This window comes from Periplaneta americana, chromosome 7 (assembly GCF_040183065.1).
Source record: "Periplaneta americana isolate PAMFEO1 chromosome 7, P.americana_PAMFEO1_priV1, whole genome shotgun sequence".
NCBI classification, from domain to species: Eukaryota; Metazoa; Arthropoda; class Insecta; order Blattodea; family Blattidae; genus Periplaneta; species Periplaneta americana.
The window spans coordinates 58,074,444-58,099,026 of NC_091123.1; the positions used below are offsets into that span (position 1 = coordinate 58,074,444).

The following is a 24,583-nucleotide window of genomic DNA, read 5'->3' on the forward strand; positions in this document are numbered from 1 at the left end:
CATTAATGCACATTGTTGAAATAATAATTATTATTGCACACTTATATAATAGGCGCGCTTGAAGTAACAAGTGTGTGCAGCTAACACATTTTTCAACAATAATGCACAGGTGTAAATTGTATATGGAATTAATTTAAAATTCTGTGAAGGATATTTCGCAGAGTTGTTTTGACGGTTCTTCAAGAAAGCACAGGAAACTCTGGAGAGGTAAAACCATTATTTTGAAATTCAAAGTGAGTTATGTGTTAATTTTGTGCCCTCACAAATGAAAAAGGAACAGAGGCATCTTTCATTGTAAGCTATAAAGTGGCTCAGGCAGGTGAGTCCCACACAATAGCCGAAAAATTGATAAAACCCTGCGCGACTGATATGGTTAAGTGCATGATCAATGAGAAGGAGGCTAAATAATAATCTTCCATGCCGCTTTGAAATGACACAGTGGCTCGTCGCATTCAAGACATGACAGTTTAGGTCATGGAAGAATTAAACCGTCTGTTCAGATCATGTCAATTTGCACTACAGTTAGACGAGTCAAGTGATGTAGCAGATCTGGCAGTTGTACTAGTGTTTGTCCGTTACCATTATGAAGATGCTATTGAAAATTCTGTGAAGTATATTTCGCAGAGTTGTTTTGACTGGCAGCAGCTAATGCAACAGGATCTGAAATTTTCAGACTTGTTAGTGAGTACTTAGAAGAAAATCATATACTCTGGGACAATTGTGTTTATGTCTGCACGGATGTGCAAAGACAATGCTTGGGAAAACAACTGGTACAGTATCGCGCATAAAGTCAGTTGAAAAAATTGGAAAAGCAGTCAAGCTTTGGCCACATCAAAAATTTCACTGCCCGTCAAAAATATCCTTAATGAAGCAGTAAAAATCGTTGAGAGTATCAAGTTCAGATCACTAAATTCAAGACTTCAAAGTCATGGGAAGCCTTCGTAAATCTCTGCTTCTCCATACAGAAGTGAGATGGCTTTCTCTGGACTCTTCGAGCTTAGGGCTGAGGTGATGACTTTCTTCATTGATCACCATTTCGAGTAGGACGATCGTTTGAGTGATAAACAATGGCTCTTGAGACTTGCCTATTTATCTGACATTTTTGTCAAAATGAACGAAGTAAATGTGTCATTGTAGGGGGAAAATGCTAATATTTCACTGCAGTAGATAAAACCAGGGATTTCAAAAGAAAATTGCAGTTCTGGATGAGAAGTCTAGCAGGCCGTGAATTTGAGAGCTTCCCTGCTTTGAATGATTTCCTTGAGAACAACGAAGAAACTCTCTCCTAGAACTTGATGAAATCAGCGAAGAATTTGTAAAGCATTTGGAGGATATGCGCCACACTGTAGAACAGTATTTTTCAGAACAGGAAAGTGAAAACAATTCTGAAAACTTGTGGGTCAAAAATTCATTTGACATCAAAGAAAAACCTTCTTCCCTCGCTTCTGAAGAATACGAAGCATTACTGGAATTGACGTCTGATTCACCCCTGCAATCTCAGTTTAAGAATCTTCCTTTGATAGACTTTTGGCACAGCCTGAGAAGAGAGTACCCAGTGTTATCAAAGAAAGCTATTACAATCAGCAACATTATTTATAATTTTTAAATATGTATAATATGTGACATCAATAAAAATGTGTAATTTTAGTGGTAAAAATACATTTGATAATTTAATATTGTTTGTAATATATACACACACACACACCACTAATATTACGCTGGATTCCACAGTTTTATTTTGGGTTTAAAAGGGTTCCGTGGGTAGAAAAGTTTGAGAAACGCTGATCTAGTGCATTTAACTTAACGTGTCTTTGTTCATTCTTCAACACTATAGTCCCGTCGCTCTTATTTCCGGCAGCCAATCATTCTGCAGGTCGGCTACATTTAAACATGTGCATCTTTTCATTTGCTGCCGATGATGTAATGCATTTCCTAAGGTTCGATAAATACTTAATATAATCGCCCGCCATTTTGGCTCTTTCGTTTGCGTTCACAGAAAACACACGAGGACGTTATTTGCCGCTCAATTACAGTGCGTTTGATTTATTATCATAGGAGCTACGACATGATAATGTTTAACAGTGCAGCAAATAGATTCCTCGTCTGGTAGCTCGGCAACGAAAGAACAAAAATGGCGAACGATACTACCTACCTAGACTTTATAGAGCCTTCACTTCCTAAGACGTAAGAAAAAAAAGGAGTCACGCCGGAAATAACAGCGACAAGACTATAGAACTTGATATTTTTGGCCTTCAATAAGTTAACCATCAAAATGTAATGTCCAGTTTTCTAAATGTAGTGTTTTCTTCCGTTCTTCTTTAACTTTAATAGTGTCATAGTGCTACTATTTGCTTATAGTCCTTATATATGATTTTAGAAAATTCGTGTTGGGGGTGACTTTTTTAATAACTAAACAAAATTAAAACCTTTTTCATTATTTTTAGCAAAAGTTCATCGATTTATGATACAGGAAATCAATTATGCAAAAAGTAAAAAAATCATAACCCTAATATTATATATAATCTTGCACATAAGCTATAGTCCTCAAGGAAAGCAAAGAGACAAAGCTATACCGTGCTTTCAAAATCTCAGCAATAAAGTTATGGCCTTCCTGTTTTATCTCTAAGAAGGAATTCATTTTAAAATTTATTTTCAGAACGAAAAGTTATATATGTATGTCTGTGCATTTAAAGAACAACACTAAAATTCTTTCAATAATTTATTGTCATAGCTAATACACTGCTCTCTTAAATTGACTTACCAAATTGATAATTAAATCAACAGCTTTCCCAATACACGCTATGAGATGCTTCATATAAAACTATTTTTATCTCGAAAATGAGACAAAAATTAGAAAAATTGTATTATATTTTTTATCTGAAATATCTCAAAGAATAACTTCCTGAAATTGATTATATTATTTACGGTTCCCTCTGTATATATTATAGTGTAGACTATAATAACCTGCTTTTTTATCCCTAGGAACCATGTATATAGTAGGCCACAACTTATGTCTTAATTAAATTTACAGTTAATTGCACTGAGTACATTTGGAGAAAAATACAGACGTATTTTGATACCATAATATGTAATGAACTTACTTTGAACTGCAGCCGGCGCCGCATTGCACATAAACAGTAACATTACGAAGAAAAAAAGGCACGACACATTACTGAATACTTTTGAAGCATCATTTCCAATTCCGTAATACACGGACCCAAGTAATAAACCAGTTCCTATGTGGGTAAGGACTCGCAACCAAACACAAAACTGAAAAATAGAGTACACACTATTATTATTATTATTATTATTATTATTATTATTATTATTATTATTATTATTATTATTAAATGCATTATACTAGCATCGCAGACAAATAAAATTAAATCAATACTGATATAGGCCTACGTCATAGATTCGTGAAACTTTTTACGCAGGGAAGGCCAGAAAACCTTAAAAGTAATAAGCAGTAAGCTTCTGAAAAGGATTTAAATATAACAAAAACAACGAAAACAAACAATAATAATAACAATAATAATAATAATAATAATAATAATAATAATAATAATAATAATAATAAATTTGTGGAGTGTTGTCAAGGAATAACATTCCACTCATGTCATTCACCATGAGTCATGAAGCATGTGGTGAAGTGACGTGAAACTAGTTGTGTGGGAATAGCCCTACTATACTAAGAACTCAATAATGGTGTTATAGATTTTTTCTACTTTCCGGTTTAACGGAAGTAACTATAACTCTCTTATTTTAAATGGAATACCCAATATATATATATATATATATATATATATAATTTAAACTGGTAATGGAAATTACGGGAAAACGGCTGGACGGATTTTAATAAATGTCCCTTCATTTTGAAGCTTGGAACTGAAAGTTTTTGGGCAAAATAGTAGTTTTCAGTGAAATGTCAATTTTTAAACATGATTTTCCTCTTTTCCAAAATCCATCTGTCTTCAGTTTTGAGAAATAGCTAACAGCATTCACGGCCGACTTGATATTCTCTTCGCTTTTTTGTAAAGGAGAAGCGAGCATCAAGTCGGCCGTGTTGCATTTCAGAATAAAACAAAACACATACTACAGTAAACAATATTACACGAAGGCCATGATCTGCAAGAATGCTGACATATTTAGAGCTCAAATTAAATTGGTTATTAAAAACTTAACTTACTAAAAATAATTTACAGGTTCGATTCTGTGGTGTGTAATTTTCTGGGTACAGCTGTGTATTGGATATTAAAAACTACAAAACTTGAGGTGGTTTGATGACATTATTACCATTAGAAATGAAATATTATTGTAGTTAATGCCATGATGTGACTATTTTTCATTAATTATACATATTAATGCTATATTGATGTTATGAAAGTGAAACGTTTTGGGGTTATATAAGTAGATGTAGAGAATAACTTAAATTAGATTTTGATTTCTATATTTTACTGAGTGGCGGCTATATAGTATATATAGTATATGTTACTGAAAGCTATAATACTTACGTAAGATAATAATATTATTAAAAATAAATATTTTTATAATTATTAATCAAGTGGGGTTGGGTCTTTTTCATATATTTAATGGCGGTTTTGTGTAGATATTTATATGCGTGGTTCTCTTCAGTATTGGCTCGAGAGAGAGTATCTTTCAGTGTTATGGAAGCAAATAACTTTCCGAATGTCTGGTATTCTTCACTGAAAATAAATCTGAAAAATGTTTATTTGAACGTCTAATGAACTTAGCTTGCAGCACTTGCTGCACAAGCCACTAGTATTTTTATATTTTCGAATAATGGTCATTAAGAGCTTTTCAAAAAGTACCCACACTAGATTCTTCTGTACAAATTTATTGTTGCTAAGTCAAGAAAACAGAAAAGTGTATCGAATAATAAAATAATAAAGTGCTCCTCCCTTAACAATGCCAAAATAAAGCTAGCGCACCGTCGAAATTCTGTGTTCGGACTGGTAGCCCTTAGCTGCTTGAAAATGTGCCAGTCGATCATAGAAATCATTTAGGAAATGACTTAACCAAGCTTTATGAATATCTTGCACCGTCTCCATTATTCGATGCTTCAGATCTTCTAAGTTGTTGATTCTTTTTCGATTTACTACTAACTTCAAATGGCCCCAGAAGAGCAAAGGCGATAAATCTGGGAATCTTACTGGCCACTCAATGCATTGCATTGTAAGCTGTAATAATATGACGTAAGATATTAATGCCATTCAACTTGAATTCTCAGAGAAAAAAAAGTAGGCTATATCTAGAAATTATATACACTGTAGTAACTTTTAAACATCCTTTATTACTAAACTTAATTGTTAAGTTCGTCATTAGCTTGTAGAATTGCTAGCAGATCAAGAATACTTCACTCACTACAATAACGCTCTCAACCAATACCACGTTCGGGGTTCTACTGGGAAAATAGCATGTTACTGACTAGTTTCTCGTGCTAATGCTGGGAAAATACGCCATTTGCCTAAGGGTATTTAACCTTCGTCAACATTCAATGCGCGCGCAACTCTCGCTACAGACTCAGCACACTGTATAATAACAACATAAAGCAATAGGGATTCTTATGCGAAGTTTTACCCCTAGATGGCAGGAGCGTTCCATGCGGCGCAACGTGTTGTAGGGCTATGTTATTTCATATGCTACAGTTGATTACGTTTCCCCGCTTGTTAGTTTTCTGTGCGTGTCAATTACAATTATTTTGTATAATCTAGTATAATTTAATATAATTCAATATTTTCTTACCTCATAATTTATTTTAATTTACAGTAAATAATAAAGTAAACCTGTATAAAATTGAGCGATTCCCCGAGATTGGTGGGGAAATCTGTAGTATGCGGAATATAGATACGAGTAAATTGAATGTTCATGAACCTAAACGAGAACTTTGAGAACGAGATCACGAATGAAAAAATAGGAACTATGTCGAAGGTGAATATTGCCCTCTTTAATCATTAGTATTTAAAAACCGTACGGTAAATCTGGACATGCAGCCACCAATGTGTTTTTTATAGGGAAGAGACTATCGAGATTGAATTCCTTCTATTTTTTCTGTAGTTGCAGAAAGATCAAATGCAATTTTTAATAAGATGATATAATATGATCGCAGTAGTATCACGATTTGTCGTGCGTTTTGTAGGTTAAGGACATGCAGTTTTGAGTACTATGTAGGATGATTTTGAAAATTTGAAGTTAAAACATGGTTTTAATAATTAGGGTACAGTACATTAAAAACATTATTCACGAAATGGATTTCACTACGGATCGTCCTGGATAATAAACATCCCAGTTTATCGAGAGTTTACTGCAGGTGTAAACTTCGGAGACTCCTACAACTACTGCATATAATCTAAGCTAACACAGCTCGCTGTCAAGATTGCATATGTTTTTATTAATTTTTCTTTTTCCTCTTCAAAATGAAACTGTAGTCAACAATTTCTTACTTGAAGTGGTTACTTTTATTTAACAGTATCGAGGTGCAATTTAATTAATTATATTTTTTAAGGTTCAAAGCATATATTCAGAATATTTTGGGACCTAATTGAAGACAAAAAGCTTTCCCTGGTTTTTACATATAGGAACATAACAAAAATTTGCCATTTTTAGTTGTTTTTAAGAGTATTGAATATACTAATACACTACGTATATCCTCAATTTTTATATATCGAAAAACAAATGCACACGCAAAGCGCATCCCTCAAAGTCCACGTGCGCTATCTGTTGGTGCTAGGCGGAAATCACTCAACGCTCGTTTCACCAAATGATTTTACAGAATAATATTACTCGCGTATACATCAACATTTATTTTAACAAAATTACGAGTGTGCTATAGCACAATATCACATTAGGACGAGCCGCCCCTGGTTTGTTATAATAATATAACAAAATGGTCATCCTCAATGTATAACAGTGCACATGTGGTGAAATACATGAAGGAACAAATTTCATTTGACAGTAGCATTTTAATGCGTGGAGCAATAGTCGACTTAAGTGGGGATAAAAAGATAACTTAGAAAAACATATTATTAACACTCTATCCCACTTTAAAAACATGGTTTTTGTTGGTTTTTGTTCTTTTACAACATAATTGAAACCACAGCTATTTAACTAAATATTGTAACATTGATCAAGTATGTCCATTACCAATATTTAAATACATTATTTTCATTTACCATTCTCAAATAGGCCTACATAAAATTGCAAAAGACGCTTTAGCTAATACAAGGCTTAAATTCTATTTATTCAAATAAATAATGCTATAAAACGCATTTTTTCTTTACATTTTTACTATAAATAAAAAAAGTATGCTATAACTTTATACATCTAACCATAGCCAATGCTGACAATTACTAATTACTATCTTACTATTCAATTAACGTACCTTATCCCTAAGCGTACACAATAGTAACCTTCTAGTCAGAATTAGGATTTGACTCCACAAAGGCTGAGGGTAACTTGGTGCTACGTGAACATCTCTCTCTATAATGATGACTGTTTCCTTTAACTTCTGTGGTGGATGTGGTTCTAGCAGATTCAGTCTTGTGGCTGAAATCGAAATTATGCAACACATCAACATTTTAAGTATGAAACTGAGCTACAATCATTCATTGAATATACAGTGTATACTATTGAGTTGGCGCATAAGTTCGTAGCGTTTTTATTTTGCGTGTTGGTACTCCGGTTGCTATGGGTTTATTTATCGATTGCCATTTTTTATTTGAAGTTCAATTGTTGTGCTTCAGTTTACATATTGGAGTTTTCATTTTTGCAGATAGTGAGTGGAGCAGTGGACGCTAGAAAATGGAGTGTCAAGTGGAGAAAGTGGAACACTTCCGACATATTCTTCTTTTTGAGTTCAATAGAGGGGCGAAAGCAGAGGAGGCGGCCAGAAACATTTGCGCCGTGTATGGGGACAATGCTGTTGGAGAGAGCACGGTAAGAAAATGGTTTTCTCGTTTTAAGGAGGGTCGTTTTGACATTAGTGACACTCCACATTCAGGAAGACCTTTGGAGTTTGATGGAGACAGTTTAAACACATTAATCCACAATGATCTGTACTCGAGAACTTGCAAATGTGATGAACTGTGACCATTCCACCATCGTGCGACATTTATTGCCACCAACTAAGACGTCTTGCACACGCAATCCAAGAAAAACAACCAACAAGATGCATGAAGTGATGCTGCACCATGTGTTAGTAAAGAGATTGAACAACAAAGAGAAACCCGTTCATATCACCCGATAAAGCCAGTCCGCACTCTGCTAACCTGAAACAAAACATTATCCAGTAGTTGGATTGGGAAGTCATTCTGCGCCCACCTTATTCACCTGATGTTGCGCCATTAGATTTTCACTTTTTCTGCTCTCTATCGAACAACCTTCAAGGAACTTCCTTTCCGGATGAAAATGCGCTCCGAACATGGCTTGACGACTTCTTTAACTCAAAACCACCGATTTCTACAGGCGTGGAATCGAAGAACTACTCCAGCGTTGGCAGACTGTTGCAAATAGTGAAGGAGAACATATTGTTGATGATTAACTTCTCTCTTATGTGTAGCGTATCTGACGTGTTTATGAAAAAACGCTACGAACTTCAGCACTAACCTAATACTTAAAGGCATCAAGAACTAAGAGATAATTTTTGAAGTGTAAATGATGGTTTATTAACCTTCAGAGTCCTGAGATTATAGTATACTATACTACACTTCATACATGATTATGATGTAAGATGTATGTGCAGAGACTCGAAGTATAGCATAATATACCTGCATTTCTGCCCTAACAAGTAACTTGCAGAACTTTTTCAGCATTTTTCCTCATGTCAGTGAATTTTTTTGAAGTGCAGAATTATATTTAACTTTAAAAATAAACCAACAAATGTCTTACAACTCAAGAGGTTATTTTAATTTACAAGCATAAACATTCATCGGTTGAGCAAAAGGTATGAGTAGGAGAAATTTTGTTAATTCAGCACTTAAACATCTTCTCTTGAGCTTTATCTTGGTAAAAAGTGAACCTTGTTGCGTTTGTATTGCTTGTAGTATGAACATGCAGTGCAGGCGCTTTGACATCCCTGATTTAAGATTGAGGCGTTTAGTTGCAAAATCAGATACATCGCTAAAACATATGTTTTCATTATGAAGGGAAAACGTATATCTCCTTTAAACCAAGAGGTAAAATATTAATACTTTGAGGATATGTTTGTTATGGAATACTGTAATGTTCCATGACGCATGGAAGTGACATTATTGCATAATGAGTAGATAATAGAGAAAATGTGTTTGATCTATCTGGTGTTGAAAACTGATTTTTTTTCCTTATCTAACTAAACACACAACCTTCGTATACAAACTCAGTACAGAAACTGCAATTGCAAAATTACAGCGGTCGAAACAAAAGACTGGCCCCTGTTGTAATCGAATTACCAGATTTTAGAAAGAGAAGAAGGTAGTTACGCTCTCACTTGCACACAGTGTAGACATGGCTATTTTATAAGGGATGAGCGGGACGAATCCCAGAAAAGTATGTATTTCATATGCTAGGAAGATGAGCTGACAATAAGATGGAAGTTTTCTTGGAAAACCATAAAACTTAATAAGAATTTTGCAGTGTGTTTCAACTTTCAATAGAGGTAGACTAGGTCACTGTCCTCATATCTCCATCTCTTCCTGAAGTGTTTGTGCAAAGATTTTCCCTACGCTACCTGGATTACAGTTAGAAAATAACAGTACTATTATGCTTTTAAGTAAGCAATTTCCGAGAGAGAAATATTGTCGGAATTTTTAGTATGAGTTTGTATCAAAAAAATAATAATTAATATCAACTACAACCGATTATTTTTAATCGATTGGATTATTCGATTAAACATTTGTATCGATTACTCTTACAACATAAATTGATAAATTAATCGATTAAAATGCCATGTCATCATAACCATAACCTGGGTTAAATTCATGGTGCAGCGTGCTATATTCTACAAAAGCGCAGGCGTTCGGCAGCACATATCATTCATAGAACAGGAGTGGTAAGTACAATAAGCCTCAGGTTGTGATGCAAGCTTTCGGGCCCCTCCTCCGTAAAAAAAAGGAATGTATTTGAATTGTGCCCCCTCTCCAAGGAAGTCGTTCTGTATTCTTATTCACTATAGCCTAACTAAACGCAAGAAAAAAGGAAAGAAAGATGTTATGAAAAATTACAATATGTCAAGGAATCCATAGCAAATTTGTGAAAGGACTCACAAAGAAACTCAGTAACTTACCGAGAATTCATAAAGATCGCATTCAACAGCAGAAATAGTATATCACAAAATGGTCAATGCTTACGTAGTTTAAGTACTTGTTATACCTGTACTCAATAATATAGTATTTACCTTCCTCATTGCCGCCATCTTGTTGATACTCTGTGTCTACTTCCTTGCTGTTAAACTTCTCAAACAATTTGCTCTTGTCACCTCTCTGTCCACTTGCAATTTCAATTGCTGAAAATAATATTAAATTAGAATACGCATTCTTCTAAAATCGAATATATAATGTACAAGTGGGGACTGATTAGTTCTTCCTATGTTCTGCTAATCTGGCAGTATCGAATTTAATTTTTGAGGTAAGGACATCTAGGAGGAAGAATTCATCGAGCTTCACTTCAGAAAGAAGTCATGCTAATGATTTGTATCATCCTTAAAAATTCATCACACTGTGCAACGTTTTTATCAACGAACTTCAGAGAAACCAGCGAGCATTGTAATCACTCGACTGCAATGAACATGCGCACATCTAATTATGTGCAAATTAGAACTTGGGTTATATGTAACCCAGTTATACATAAGAGGGTCATTTCATAAGCCATGGCAACTATACTATATCTTCCGAATAACCGAAAATGAGGTTAATTCAGTATATATGTTAAAAAACCTGTTATACAATGTAAGGGATGCCACAGCGAGATTGCGTCTGTGTGCATTAATGGCTAGTTGACAACACACGCAAAAGTTAGTATGCCAGAAGCACATGCCAGTGATCTTCAATCGCATATAGTGAATGTAGCAGCTTTATTGGCTGAAAGAATATAGTTGCCATGACTTATGAAATGACCCTTGTAGTAGTTCGGTTTGCATGTAATTATGCAGAGGTCCTGGCAAAATAGCATTTAATTACACAAACATTAATTCCGAATTGTATGCAATTCGTTTTTGTAAGTAGTAATTTTTTTTATTGAGTTCGACTTGTAAGGCAAACTCGGCTAATTTCGCAGTATTAAGGTCTTCTGTCTGTAGTTATACCCAAAAATGCTTTAAAAAATTTCCTTCATGAGGCAGTTAAACACTATACATTATTTTATTGGTTGGTTTAAAAATTTAATTTTTAAGTTTATCCCAACAGGGAAATAGCGCCATCTAAAATATGAGATGATATGTGTGTGTTTTTCAGGAACTCTTGTAACTTCGCAGTACTGCTCGGGCAATTTCGCAGTAACACTTGTGCAATTTTCAAGAATATTCTTTTTAGTTCAAAACATGTTTTAATGTAATTTAAACATCAGTACATGTTTACACACATGAACTGAACTTACATTAACAAAGTAGGCAATAACTGAGCTTCAATTATTAACACTAATAACAGGAATAGGTTTGCATATTAATTGTAAATTAATAAATAATAGTGGCTTGTGCAGCAAATGCTGCAAACTAAGTTCATTAGACGTTCAAATAAACATTTTTCAGATTTATTTTCAATGAAGAATACCAAACATTCGGAAAGTTATTTGCTTCCATAACAATGAAAGATACTCTCTCTCGAGCCAATACTGAAGAGAACCACGCATATAAATATTTACAACACACAGCCATTAAATATATGAAAATGATCCAACCCCACTTGATTAATAATTATAAAAATATTTGATTTTTAATAATATTATTACCTTACGTAAGTTTTATAGCTTTCAGTAACATATACTATATATACTATACAGCCGCCACTCAGTAAAATATAGAAATCAAAATCTAATTTGTTATTCTCTACATCTACTTATATAACCCCAAAACGTTTCACTTTCGTATCATTTATATAGCATTAATATGTATAATTAATGAAAAATGGTCACATCATGGCATTAACTACAATAATATTTCATTTCTAATGGTAATAATATCATCAAACCACTTCAAGTTTTGTAGTTTTTAATATCCAATACACAGCTGTACCCAGAAAATTACACACCATAGAATCGAACCTGTAAATTATTTTTAGAAAGTTAAGTTTTTAATAACCAATTTAATTTGAGCTCTAAATATGTCAGCATTCTTGCAGATCATGGCCTTCGTGTAATATTGTTTACTGTAGTATGTGTTTTGTTTTATTCTGAAATGCAACACGGCCGACTTGATGCTCGCTTCGCTTCTCCTTTACAAAAAAAGCGAAAGGTATATCAAGTCGGCCGTGAATGCTATTAGCTAGTTCTCAAAACTGACGACAGATGGATTTTGGAAAAGAGGAAAATTATGTTTAAAAATTGACATTTCACTGAAAACTACTATTTTGCCGAAAAACTTTCAAGTTCCAAGCTTCAAAATGAAGGATCATTAATTAAAATCCGTCCAGCCGTTTTCCCGTAATTTCCATTACCAGTGCAAATTGTATATATATATATATCACATATCTGCATTAAACATTATGCCAAAGATAGGAAAATCATTATGAGAACTATTTAGGCTAATCCGAATCCAATTCCGCTAGCAAGACAATTGTTCTTCCTCCTTTCTCTGCCATTGTTTGAAAGTGGACAGACTTTGCTCCTTTTGGGGACAAAATTTTGTTAGTTTGGTAACCAATGAAAATCCTGTTTTATCTAAATTCCAAATGAGATTAGGCTTGGTTTCCAGTTATGCTTTTTCATACACACTTCCTAACACATCATATAAATCGGTCAAATTCGAACGAGTTGAGGCTGCTACTCTGTAGTAGGACAGATTTTCTGGCTGGCGCATACTTAGCCCATAGCGCTTTTTAAAGGAAGTTAGAATCTGCGTGCCACTCGAACTGCTCTTCCGGCAACTAGCGGAAACTATTTAAGAAATTGAGTACCGGCAAAAGCATATTACGAACAAACTATATTAGATAAAACAACAAGCAAAGATTCAAATTAATCATAAGAATGTAGAGAATTCACTAATCATAGTGTGATACTTACAGTTCTGAATATCTCGACGATATAATGTCCAGAAACACAACACTGCAAATTCACTCACGCTACCTCAGAAAGCACACACTACTAAAGCAGATAGTTGTGTAATTTCTACAGAATGCGTTGCAATGGGATCTTCCTGCATGAAATATGCCCGACAGGTTTTGACATTTATCCGTATTTTTTGTAAGCTCTAATGAACAACGACAACTCCACAACTAATTAATATAGGAGATACTGCGAAATTAGGTGTACTGCGAAATTAGCCAAGTTTGCCTTACATATTTTTGTTCGTTTTGATAAGTTACATAATGAAGTTTCATCTTGAATTCACATGATTTGTTTTATGACTCAGAGTACATTCCAATCATTTCCCACAATCCTCAATGTGACCTGCTGGATTCGGGGAAAATAATAAGACAGCAAACTCACACAGCCCAGGCGAATATAGAGCCAGTATGCTCCGTCTTTACATGCTAGCTTATCTCCTTTCTCATGAGACATGTTCCAAACGTTTCAAAACAGTTCCAGTGCCAATAATGAAGTTTAAATAAATAAATACGTAAATAAATACTAATTAATTCCGGCCTAGACTATTTAAACGACCTCATCTCTTGTTGGACATATTATAGTAGGTAATGGTTTTCAGATAGTGCATATTTTTAGAAGCATAATAGACTGTGTACAAACAAACGTTTATTTCATCAGTAAAGAAAAATGTCCGAAAAATGAAAACCAAGCAAAATATTGTGCCCAATGATATCCAACAATATTTCTCAAATCATATTTGTTCCTTCTACTTACCGAAATCTGCTCTGTTGTAAAATGTGGGACAATGAAATCCTTCTTCCTCCAAGTTATCTGTTAAACTCTTGTTTGATCCGTTGTAAATACATTGTCCTTCTGACAAAACGTAGACATCATCAAACATCTCGAAAAGCTGTGAGCTTGGCTGATGGATAGTGCAGACTACTGTCCTCCCTTCTTCAGCCAGAGACTTCAGATGTGAGGTAATTTGTATAGCTGATAAGCTATCCAGACCACTGTAAATTTAGTAAAGTTCAATCAGAAACTTTTATGACAATATTTTATAGATAAACGAAAATTCATGAAAGGGATGAGATGCGCTTCTAGCAATGTACTTGATGCTGAAAATAAGCCAAGAGGTCAAAATAATATTACAATACCTTCTGGTTCTTTTTCTGAATTACAGCGCAAAGAAACATAAACAATACAGAATGTTCTTGTTGCTACGTGAGCTGGTTTATGGCTTATGTACGCTGATGCTGTTGCATATAGTCATAGAACAAGAAATTATTTCATTGCCTATAAAGAAAAGGAATAGCCAGTTCATTTGCATGCAAGCCCGATCACCACACATATCCATCTTGAACTTCAATTTTTGTGATCGTCTGTAGTCTAAAGTAGAGATTATTGCTATTTACCGAAGTAGATATGATATTTCCGTGGAAGAATTCTGCGTTATCATATGATGAGGGATCGGTGGAGCGGAGAAAATTCTCTCCGGCACCGGGATTCGAACCCGGGTTTTCAGCTCTATGTACTGACGCTCTAGCCACTAAGCCACACCGGATTCCAATTCCGATGCCACATTGAATCCTCTCAGTTTAAGCTCCACCTCTTAGTTTGTCTTTAGTGGCCAACCCTCATGCACTGTGTCATGATGTGTGACAGTGGCACAATGTCCAACACACTAATGTGCAGACGTGCACTCATTACGAGTTATTAAGAGGCCGGGATCCGACGGAATGAGCGCCGTCTTAATTATTCGCAGTCCGATATTGAAGTTCTGTCATACGTGCCTAATAGAGATGAACAACGAGCAAAGCCGAAAATCCGCACGACAATGTTCTATACATCGCGTCGTTAACGTAAAGACTGCTTGTGAGTGTTTCGAGACGCCGAGATTGATCACTCCCGAAGTCCCCGAACGTCAAGCAGTCTTGAATTGCCACAGTTGTTTATACCTGACTGAACTTTTATCTACTTTGACAACTGTTATATATGTATAAACAATCAAGTAACCTATTTGAAACATCATGTCTATCTTTCAATATAATAATCCGTTCCCCAGTCTTTATTTAATTACTAGACCCTTATTAAAAGGCTAGGAATTTTATTTTCATATGTTTGAGATCAAGTGTGCAATCTCAAGTAAAAAGATGTTAACGTTATGTTTTATGTTTCTTAGAAATGGAAATTTATTTGAGAATTGTTTTTTTTTTCTATTTATATAACCGTAGATAATATCATATAATACAACCAGAATATTTTGATAACTAAGATACTGTTCTGTTTTGTCTTTCTGTCTCATTTAAACATTTATAATGTTATTCATTTCAATGATGTATGTTATTCAAAGTTACGAAATCTTTCCACGCCGACCAAATGTTATTTCGAGAATGATGAGCGAGACTCGAAGCGCACGAGAATGACGAGACGAGACTCGAAAGACAAATGCAACGAACATAGCGAGCGAGAGCGGCAGTTAGTTTTGTTCATCTCTAGTGCCTAAATTACTGCGACTGCTATGTTTTCGGACCCGCAAAAGAAGAAGATAAATTAGTGTTCTTGTATCACGTTTTTAGTTTTGAACTAATGCTGTGGTACTCTCTAGCGAAAGTGAATTTTCTCAGGAGCTTTTTGGTGGTTGTTGTCTCCAAAGCAGGAAATCTTCCATTAATTCTAACAGTTTTATTACCGTTAGAATCGTTAAACACTCGGACGTCCACCGCTGTGTTGCAATGGTTGTCATGTCTGATCGTGAAAAAGTGGGCCCGGGTTCAAACCATGGTTGGGACAATTGACCTGGTTGAGGATTTTCCTCAACCCATTAAGAGCAAATGCTGGGTAACTTTCGGCGTGGAATAAATTGAAGGTTAAATGAGTCTGATGTCAAATCAATACTTCACTTTCTATAAAGAACGATGAAAGATTGTATTAACGTTTTTATAAGATGTTACTTTGCGCGAGGCTATAAAAGATGTCATCCTTGAAATCGAGAAGTTATTAGTAAGCTTGGGCTTTAGGTAATTCAAATCTCTCGCAAGGTCATCTAATTCGGCTTGCGATATAAAATGACACTCTTCAGATACAAGAAAATCCAATGTCAAAAGTTATCCAACTATTATGTATCAATTGGTTGAGGGGGGGGGAAACCTACTGGAGCCGCTCGTTTCACGGTCAGACATTATAATCACTACTCCACAGCGGTGGGCAATGAGTCATATTAGTAAAGGGGCAAGGAGTCATATTAGTAAAGAATGTCGTGTATAAATTAAGCTCGAAAAAAAAAAACCGACCGAGTCGCTCGTTTCACAGTCCGACATTATAATCATTACTCCACAGCGGTGGGTAAAGGGGCATATTAGCAGGGACTGGAAGTTTAGGCATTATGTATCATTGAAATAGGCAGGCAAAAATACATCATAAATAGCTAAAATAGGCAGGCAAAAGGGCATTATAAATAGCTAAAATACGCAATAAAAGGCAATTATAAAAAACCTTGCACTAGACCCAAAACCTTGCACTTTCCTCAAATAGATTTTAGCAGCAAGAAAAGCTTTACATAAGTCGAATGCAAATGAGATTTACGACTCGATGTTGCAATTACTGTTGCAAGCAAAGAAATCTTCTTCCCAGTAGCCTTGGAAAGTACATGTTTGTGTTTGGTTATACTGATATGTTGCGATATGAAATATTTAGCTAGCTACAACAACGTCGCAATGAAAACTGAAAGAAAAATAACCTTCGGGATATGTATTATATGTCTCTCTTGTATTAAATTTTACCGTACCTGGTTAATACGTTTCGGCCTGTTATTGGCCATCTTCAGAACTGTAGAAAAATAACCGTTCAAAATAATGTTAGACCCGCACTCATTGTTGCCTTGTCAAATAAACGCACGCGATAATTAAAACGCTTACTGTTATACATTTTTGCACGGCAGCACTCACTGTTGCAAAGATAATATGAACTGACTGAAAGACAATAATATACATTCGGTGAAGTCACTTTCATTGTATCGGAAATAGAAATAAATTGAAATATATCTGTAGGCAATTTTGAATAATAAATTAATAAATAATGGATAAATAATCAAATAAAGGCAAAAAAGCATTTATTTTGTAAATTAGCATTTATATTAAAAAGGCACAAAAGGGCAACGTAAATCTGTGACGTTTCAATCACAAAGATATAATTCGTACAGATTTACTTTCAAAATGAAGATAGATTTAACACATTAAAAAAGGCATTCTGCCAAAATTCCGATCTCTGCATATTAGTAAAGAATGTCGTGTATAAATTATTAAGATCGAAAAAACCCCGACCGGAACCGCTTGTTTCACGGTCAGACATTGTAACCATTACTCCATAAGGGTGGGCTAGGGATCATATTAGTAAAGAATGACGTGTATAAATTATTAAGCTCGAAAAAACCCCGATTGGAACCGCTTGTTTCACGGTCAGACATTGTAACCATTACTCCATAGCGGTGGGTTAGGGGTCATATTAGTAAAGAATGTCGCGTATATATTATTAAGCTCGAAAAAACCCCGACCGGAGCCGCTCGTTTCACGGTCAGACGATATAATCATTACTCCATAGGGGTGGGTTAGGAGTCATATTAGTAAAGAATGTCGTGTATAAATTATTAAGCTCGAAAAAACCCCGACCGGAACCGCTCGTTTCACGGTCAGACGACATAATCATTACTCCATAGCGGTGGGCTAGGGGTCATATTAGTAAAGAATGTCGTGTATATATTATTAAGCTCGAAAAAACCCCGACCGGAACCGCTCGTTTCACGGTCAGACGACATAATCATTACTCCATAGCGGTGGGCTAGGGGTCATATTAGTAAAGAATGTCGTGTATATATTATTAAGCTCGAAAAAACCCCGACCGGAACCGCTCGTTTCACGGTCAGACGACATAATCATTACTCCATAGCGGTGGGCTAGGGGTCATATTAGTATAGAATGTCGTGTATATATTATTAAGCTCGAAAAAACCCCGACCGGAACCGCTCGTTTCACGGTCAGACGACATAATCATTACTCCATAGCGGTGGGCTAGGGGTCATATTAGTAAAGAATGTCGTGTATATATTATTAAGCTCGAAAAAACCCCGACCGGAACCGCTCGTTTCACGGTCAGACGACATAATCATTACTCCATAGCTGTGGACTAGGGGTCATATTAGTAAAGAATGTCCTGTATATATTATTAAGCTCGAAAAAACCCCGACCGGAACCGCTCGTTTCACGGTCAGACGACATAATCATTACTCCATAGCGGTGGGCTAGGGGTCATATTAGTATAGAATGTCGTGTATATATTATTAAGCTCGAAAAAACCCCGACCGGAACCGCTCGTTTCACGGTCAGACGACATAATCATTACTCCATAGCGGTGGGCTAGGGGTCATATTAGTAAAGAATGTCGTGTATAAATTATTAAGCTCGAAAAAACCCCGACCGGAACCGCTCGTTTCACGGTCAGACGACATAATCATTACTCCATAGCTGTGGACTAGGGGTCATATTAGTAAAGAATGTCGTGTATATATTATTAAGCTCGAAAAAACCCCGACCGGAACCGCTCGTTTCACGGTCAGACGACATAATCATTACTCCATAGCGGTGGGCTAGGGGTCATATTAGTAAAGAATGTCGTGTATATATTATTAAGCTCGAAAAAACTCCGACTGGAACCGCTCGTTTCACGGTCAGACGACATAATCATTACTCCATAGCGGTGGGCTAGGGGTCATATTAGTAAAGAATGTCGTGTATATATTATTAAGCTCGAAAAAACCCCGACCGGAACCGCTCGTTTCACGGTCAGACGACATAATCATTACTCCATAGCGGTGGGCTAGGGGTCATATTAGTAAAGAATGTCGTGTATATATTATTAAGCTCGAAAAAACCCCGAGCGGAACCGCTCGTTTCACGGTCAGACGACATAATCATTACTCCATAGCGGTGGGCTAGGGGTCATATTAGTAAAGAATGTCGTGTATATATTATTAAGCTCGAAAAAACCCCGACCGGAGCCGCTCGTTTCACGGTCAGACGACAATAATCATTACTCCATAGCGGTGGGCTAGGAGTCATATTAGTAAATAATGTCGTGTATAAATTATTAAGCTCGAAAAAACCCCGACCGGAACCGCTCGTTTCACGGTCAGACGACATAATCATTACTCCATAGCGGTGGGCTAGGGGTCATATTAGTAAAGAATGTCGTGTATAAATTATTAAGCTCGAAAAAACCCCGACCGGAACCGCTCGTTTCACGGTCAGACGACATAATCATTACTCCATAGCGGTGGGCTAGGGGTCATATTAGTAAAGAATGTCGTGTATAAATTATTAAGCTCGAAAAAACCCCGACCGGAACCGCTCGTTTCACGGTCAGACGACATAATCATTACTCCACAGCGGTGGGCTAGGGGTCATATTAGTAAAGAATGTCGTGTATATATTAGTAAGCTCGAAGAAACCCGACCGGAGCCGTTCGTTTCATGGTCAGACATTATAATCATTACTCACAGCGGTGGGCAAGGAGTCATATTAGTAAAGAATGTCGTGTATAAATTAAACTGAATTTAAAGACGAAGCTTTTGTATGATGAAAATGTACACGTATTAATCTTTACGAAGTCCGTGTATATGAAATAGACATAACAGAATGAAAAAAATGCCTTAAGCTTGTGATCTATCCAGAACATATTTCGATCAGGAAATCATTTATATGGTAATAGGAATACAGCCAGTGTTTAAGTGTTTTATTAGTTACGATTTACTGAAGAAGCTAGAAAGATGTCTGTAGCGTTCAAATAACTTACATGATCAAAATGTTTCTTTTAAATATGTTGTTGTTGTTTTCTAATGCCAAGCGTTTGACAATAAAGTCATTTGACCTCTTGCACTCCAATATTTTACAAAGATATTATCATGGCCAGCCACTGAAGCACAGATTTTGAGGTGTTCCGAATCCATTTCTTGGTTAAATGGCAAGTTGTAGCCGATTTAAGTGAACACCATATTTTAACTTTTTGGTGGCTACTTCATTCACACACAACCCCCAGAATGTCTGGAGGACCACACCTGCTGTTGGTCGACGGGTCCATTGGACCTAGCTGGGAGATCTTGTTGATCATCAGCTTTCCCTCCTTAAGCCACTGGAGGACGATTTTAGTGCCATAGTAGGTCAGCACTAGGAACAGAAAAGTAGAAAGAGGAGGAAGGAAGGGGAAATGAACCCCTAGGCCTCGAATGCTCTAATGCCGTCGGGGTCGAAGAAAGTAAGAGTTCAGTCAGAGGACTGGATAGGAAAGGGCAAAGAGGGAATTAGGTATTGAATAGAGGAAAATTATACCAAATTCAGTCATTAACTCATCAAGCTGACCAGTGCTAATTGATGAGTAGCCCCTCCCTTTAGTTCAGCTTGTAAAATTATGCTTACTAACAGCTGCACCACGGGAAGGTAGGGATGGGACATTGGGTATTTGTCCAGGTTGGTTCCTTAAAGCCTTCAATGCGAAGGATTAATGGCTCTCCCCCATGTATCCGACAAATACCCTTTTGCAGCCGTTTTTTTAAATACTGTAGAGCATGATTCTAAAAGATAGACTCAATTTCATATGGCTATATTTTCTGAAATATACGTTGTATTTGAATTATATAAATTACATTTGATTATACACACATAAGTTTATAGATGTTCAATATGCCCTTCTCTGGCTGCACGGATAGAATCTAGACCAGGGATACAGAACTGGCGAGAGAGAGGTGGAAAGCATGGGGAAAGCGTTGGTTCCTCGTCCACAGTCCACCGGCGTTGAATGACGTATCTGTGGCCCGTACGCAATCACATAACACAGACACTGAATACAAATCCTTTCCTCTATCAAGTCAATGACGCGGGGATGGAAGGGAGGGGTGAGTGACGTATCCGATGAGTGACGCAACGCCACAATTGTCGCCCAGTTCTCCAAGATCTAGACCTAGGCGGTAGCTGAATTCATCCCATACTCAATGAAGAATGTCTTGCGTCACTGAGTTGACCGCAGCTGTGACACTGTTTCTTAGGTCATTCAAATTTGTATGAAGACGTAGTACATAAATTGCATCTTTCAAGAAGCTCCACAGGTAAAAAATCACGAAGTGTGATATCAGGAGACCTCAGTGGCCAGAACTGAAGAGTTAAGTCTTCATTCCCCAAGCGTTGAGGTAGAGATCCACTCATTTGGAATTCGCAAGTTTACTTTCTTTATTTTTGCATTTATCTTCATCCCATATTGCTTACAGCTGTCATTTAACTCCTGTAGTATAACCCTTAGTATCGTCTCCTCTTCTGCTAACAACGCCATATCATCAGCAAATCTTATGCATTTTATTCTTCTTCCTCCTACGTCTACCCTCCCATGTTCTGAAAACAGTTCTTCACCAAATCCTCCAAGTAGATGTTCAACAATGTAGATGAAAACGTCGAACATTCCGGTGCCAATGGGATGGAGCTCCGTCCTGTCGGAAAATGAAATCTTCTGATTCTTCGTTCGAGGAAAAAGCCAGTTTTGCAGCATTCTGAGATAAGATACCGCAGTAACAGAGTTTCCATTAAAAAAGAATGGCCTATAAACCTTTGTTAATGATATGGCACAGAATACATTAACTTTCAGGGAATCCCTCTCATGTTCCAGTGATGCATAGTGATTTTGTAGCCCCAATAATATGCGAACATTCTGTCTGTTGACTTTTCCACTTAGGTGTAACGTCGCTTCATTACTAAAAATTACACGAGGCAGAAAAATGCCATCTTCTATGTTTTGGAGTATACGGTCATGAAATTCTACACGTTTTGCCTTACAGTTTGCACAAGGAGCCTGTTACAGTTGAAGGCGGTATGGTTTGCAGAGTAACCGTCGCGTCGCCTCAACACATGCCAGACAGTTACATGCTCGTTCTACGGGTTGACTACTTTGGGCTACGCTCAAAACTCTCGAATTCGGCCCACGTTCTCCTCCGATACACGCGATCGGCCAGAGAGCCAATTTTATCAAACTGTTGATTCCAACGACAAATGCTCTTACTCATTGGAGGTTCAATGTTGAAATTGATGCCCTTTATCATCTACCCTGTTCAACATCTACTTGCAAGATTTGGTGAAGAACTGTTTTCAGAACATGGGAGGGGTAGACGCAGGAGGAAGAAGAATAAAATGCATCAGATTTGCTGATGATATGGCGTTGTTATCAGAAGAGGAGACGATACTAAGGGATATGCTACAGAAGTTAAATGACAGCTGTAAGCAGTATGCGATGAAGATAAATGCAAATAAGACGAAGACTATGGTTGTCGCAAGAAAAATAAAGGTAAACTTGCGAATTCCAAATGAGACAGTAAAGCAAGTGAACAACATCAAATAGTTGGAATGTACTATAACCAATAACATGAGCTGCTGTCAGGAAGTCAAAAGGAGGATAGCAATGGCTAAGGAAGCTTTTAACAGAAAAAGGAGCATCTTCTACGGACCTCTGGAAAAAGAACTATGGAAGAGACTAGTGATGTATGTAATGGAGGGGGAAAGGAACTGGCCACTAGTTGCCTCATGAGTGATGCTTTATTGATGTCACTTATGAAGTTTCAACCAGACTTCGGACTACTGATTAGACATACAAAACTTACCTTGTAGGTTCATCAAAGAACATAACTGGTGGGTTTGTAAGCAGCTCTAAACCGATTGACAGTCTCTTCTTCTCTCCCCCAGATAATTTACCAACAAGAGTATTCACTGTTTTCTCCAGTCCAAGAATTTCAAGTATCTGATTGACCTAAATAAAAGAAAAACTAAATATTTAGTTTATTATGAATTGCATTATTGTAGGAAATAATTCAGAAAACAAATTATTAAATGTTCGTTAAATTATAAATGAATCACAATTTTATATTTAGTGCTTCATATGTACAACAAATGCTCAAACTGATTAAAATTTCGTAATTTCTTTCTTATATTAAGATTGTACTGTATGTTCCACATTGAAAGTCAACTTTAAAACCTTTATAATTCTTCGTTTCCCTTTCTAGTGAAGAATCGCAACAAATACTGAAGAGTGTAGGCCTACTAAAAACGATAAAATATATCCTTCGTAAGTCGATTGAATTTCTACATTACCTGGCATTAATAGAAGATGAGCCAATAGCGTCAAGTTCCGGCCACTAGTAACCATTTTTCAAACGTCTAAGCGGACTTTAGAACGTTCTAGAATGGCGGAAGTAAAATCTGTTGCCTTTCCACTGTATTTAAACTGCTTCCTTTGCGCTACAGTAGATATAAAATTCCATACTCCATATAACTTCTATGAACTGATTCATATAAACAAATACGCCTATTCTTTTGAACATAATGCTCTCCTGTGAAAAGTGCAGGTAGTATGCAAAATAAGGAATGTATTAATTCATTTCACAAATAATGTTCTCATTATATCCCACTTTATCAGGAGTGCCCGTGGTATAAATCACCGGGAACAACCATCCCTTATAGGAAGTCAAACTTTTTTTTTCTTCTTAATATATTATGTAGATTTTTAAAATATAATTTCACAAATATGCATATCTCTCATGTATGTATACAATATAATGGGACAGATATGGAACATAATGTTCTCTATCCTTCATGGAGGAGGGATCCGAAGGCTTGTACCGCAGCCTGATGGTTGTTGGAATCTGTAGAACCACATTTATATAAGTATCGTGATTCACTGTTATTAACCGTGGGACCACGTTTCTTTAAGTATCGTGATTCAGTGTTACTATTAAAAGTAGAACCACGTTTCTGTGAGTATCGTCATTCACTGTTACTATTAAAAGTAGAACCACATTTCTGTAACTGCTATTATTAACCGTAGGACCATATTTCTGTATGTATCGTGATTCACTGTTACTATTAACCGTAGAACCACATTTGTGTAAGTATCGTGCTTCACTGTTACTATTAACCGTAGAACCACGTTTCTGCAAGTACCGTGATTCACTGTTACTATTAACCGTAGAACCACGTTTCTGTAAGTATCGTGATTCACTGTTACTATTGACAGTTGAACCACATTTCTGCAAGTATCGTGATTCACTGTTACTATTAACCGTAGAACCATATTTCTGTGAGTATCGTGATTCAGTGTTACTATTGACCATTGAACTATATTTCTGTAAGTATCGTGATTCACTGTTAACATTAAAAATTAACACAATGAGTATCGAGGAGATGAAAACCCAAGGGCTCTCCTGCATTTTATACTGTAAACAATAAATAATATCTTATACTGAGGAAATTTATACTGTTATCACATACAC

The 24,583-nt window shown here is 36.3% G+C and overlaps 1 protein-coding gene across 4 annotated transcripts in view; it reads right to left on the reverse strand.

The window, feature by feature from the left end:
• The window catches only part of LOC138703127 (ATP-binding cassette sub-family G member 1-like), a 97,686-nt gene that overhangs the window by 4,831 nt on the left and 68,272 nt on the right, over window positions 1–24,583 (reverse strand). For all 4 annotated transcript variants that reach the window (XM_069830737.1, XM_069830740.1, XM_069830738.1 and 1 more), the window contains 5 exons: window positions 22,919–23,064; window positions 14,005–14,243; window positions 10,391–10,498; window positions 7,403–7,566; window positions 3,102–3,270 (listed from right to left, as the gene is read on the reverse strand). In XM_069830737.1, coding sequence (XP_069686838.1) covers window positions 3,102–3,270; window positions 7,403–7,566; window positions 10,391–10,498; window positions 14,005–14,243; window positions 22,919–23,064 — 826 coding nt within the window. The remainder of the gene's footprint in view (window positions 1–3,101; window positions 3,271–7,402; window positions 7,567–10,390; window positions 10,499–14,004; window positions 14,244–22,918; window positions 23,065–24,583) is intronic.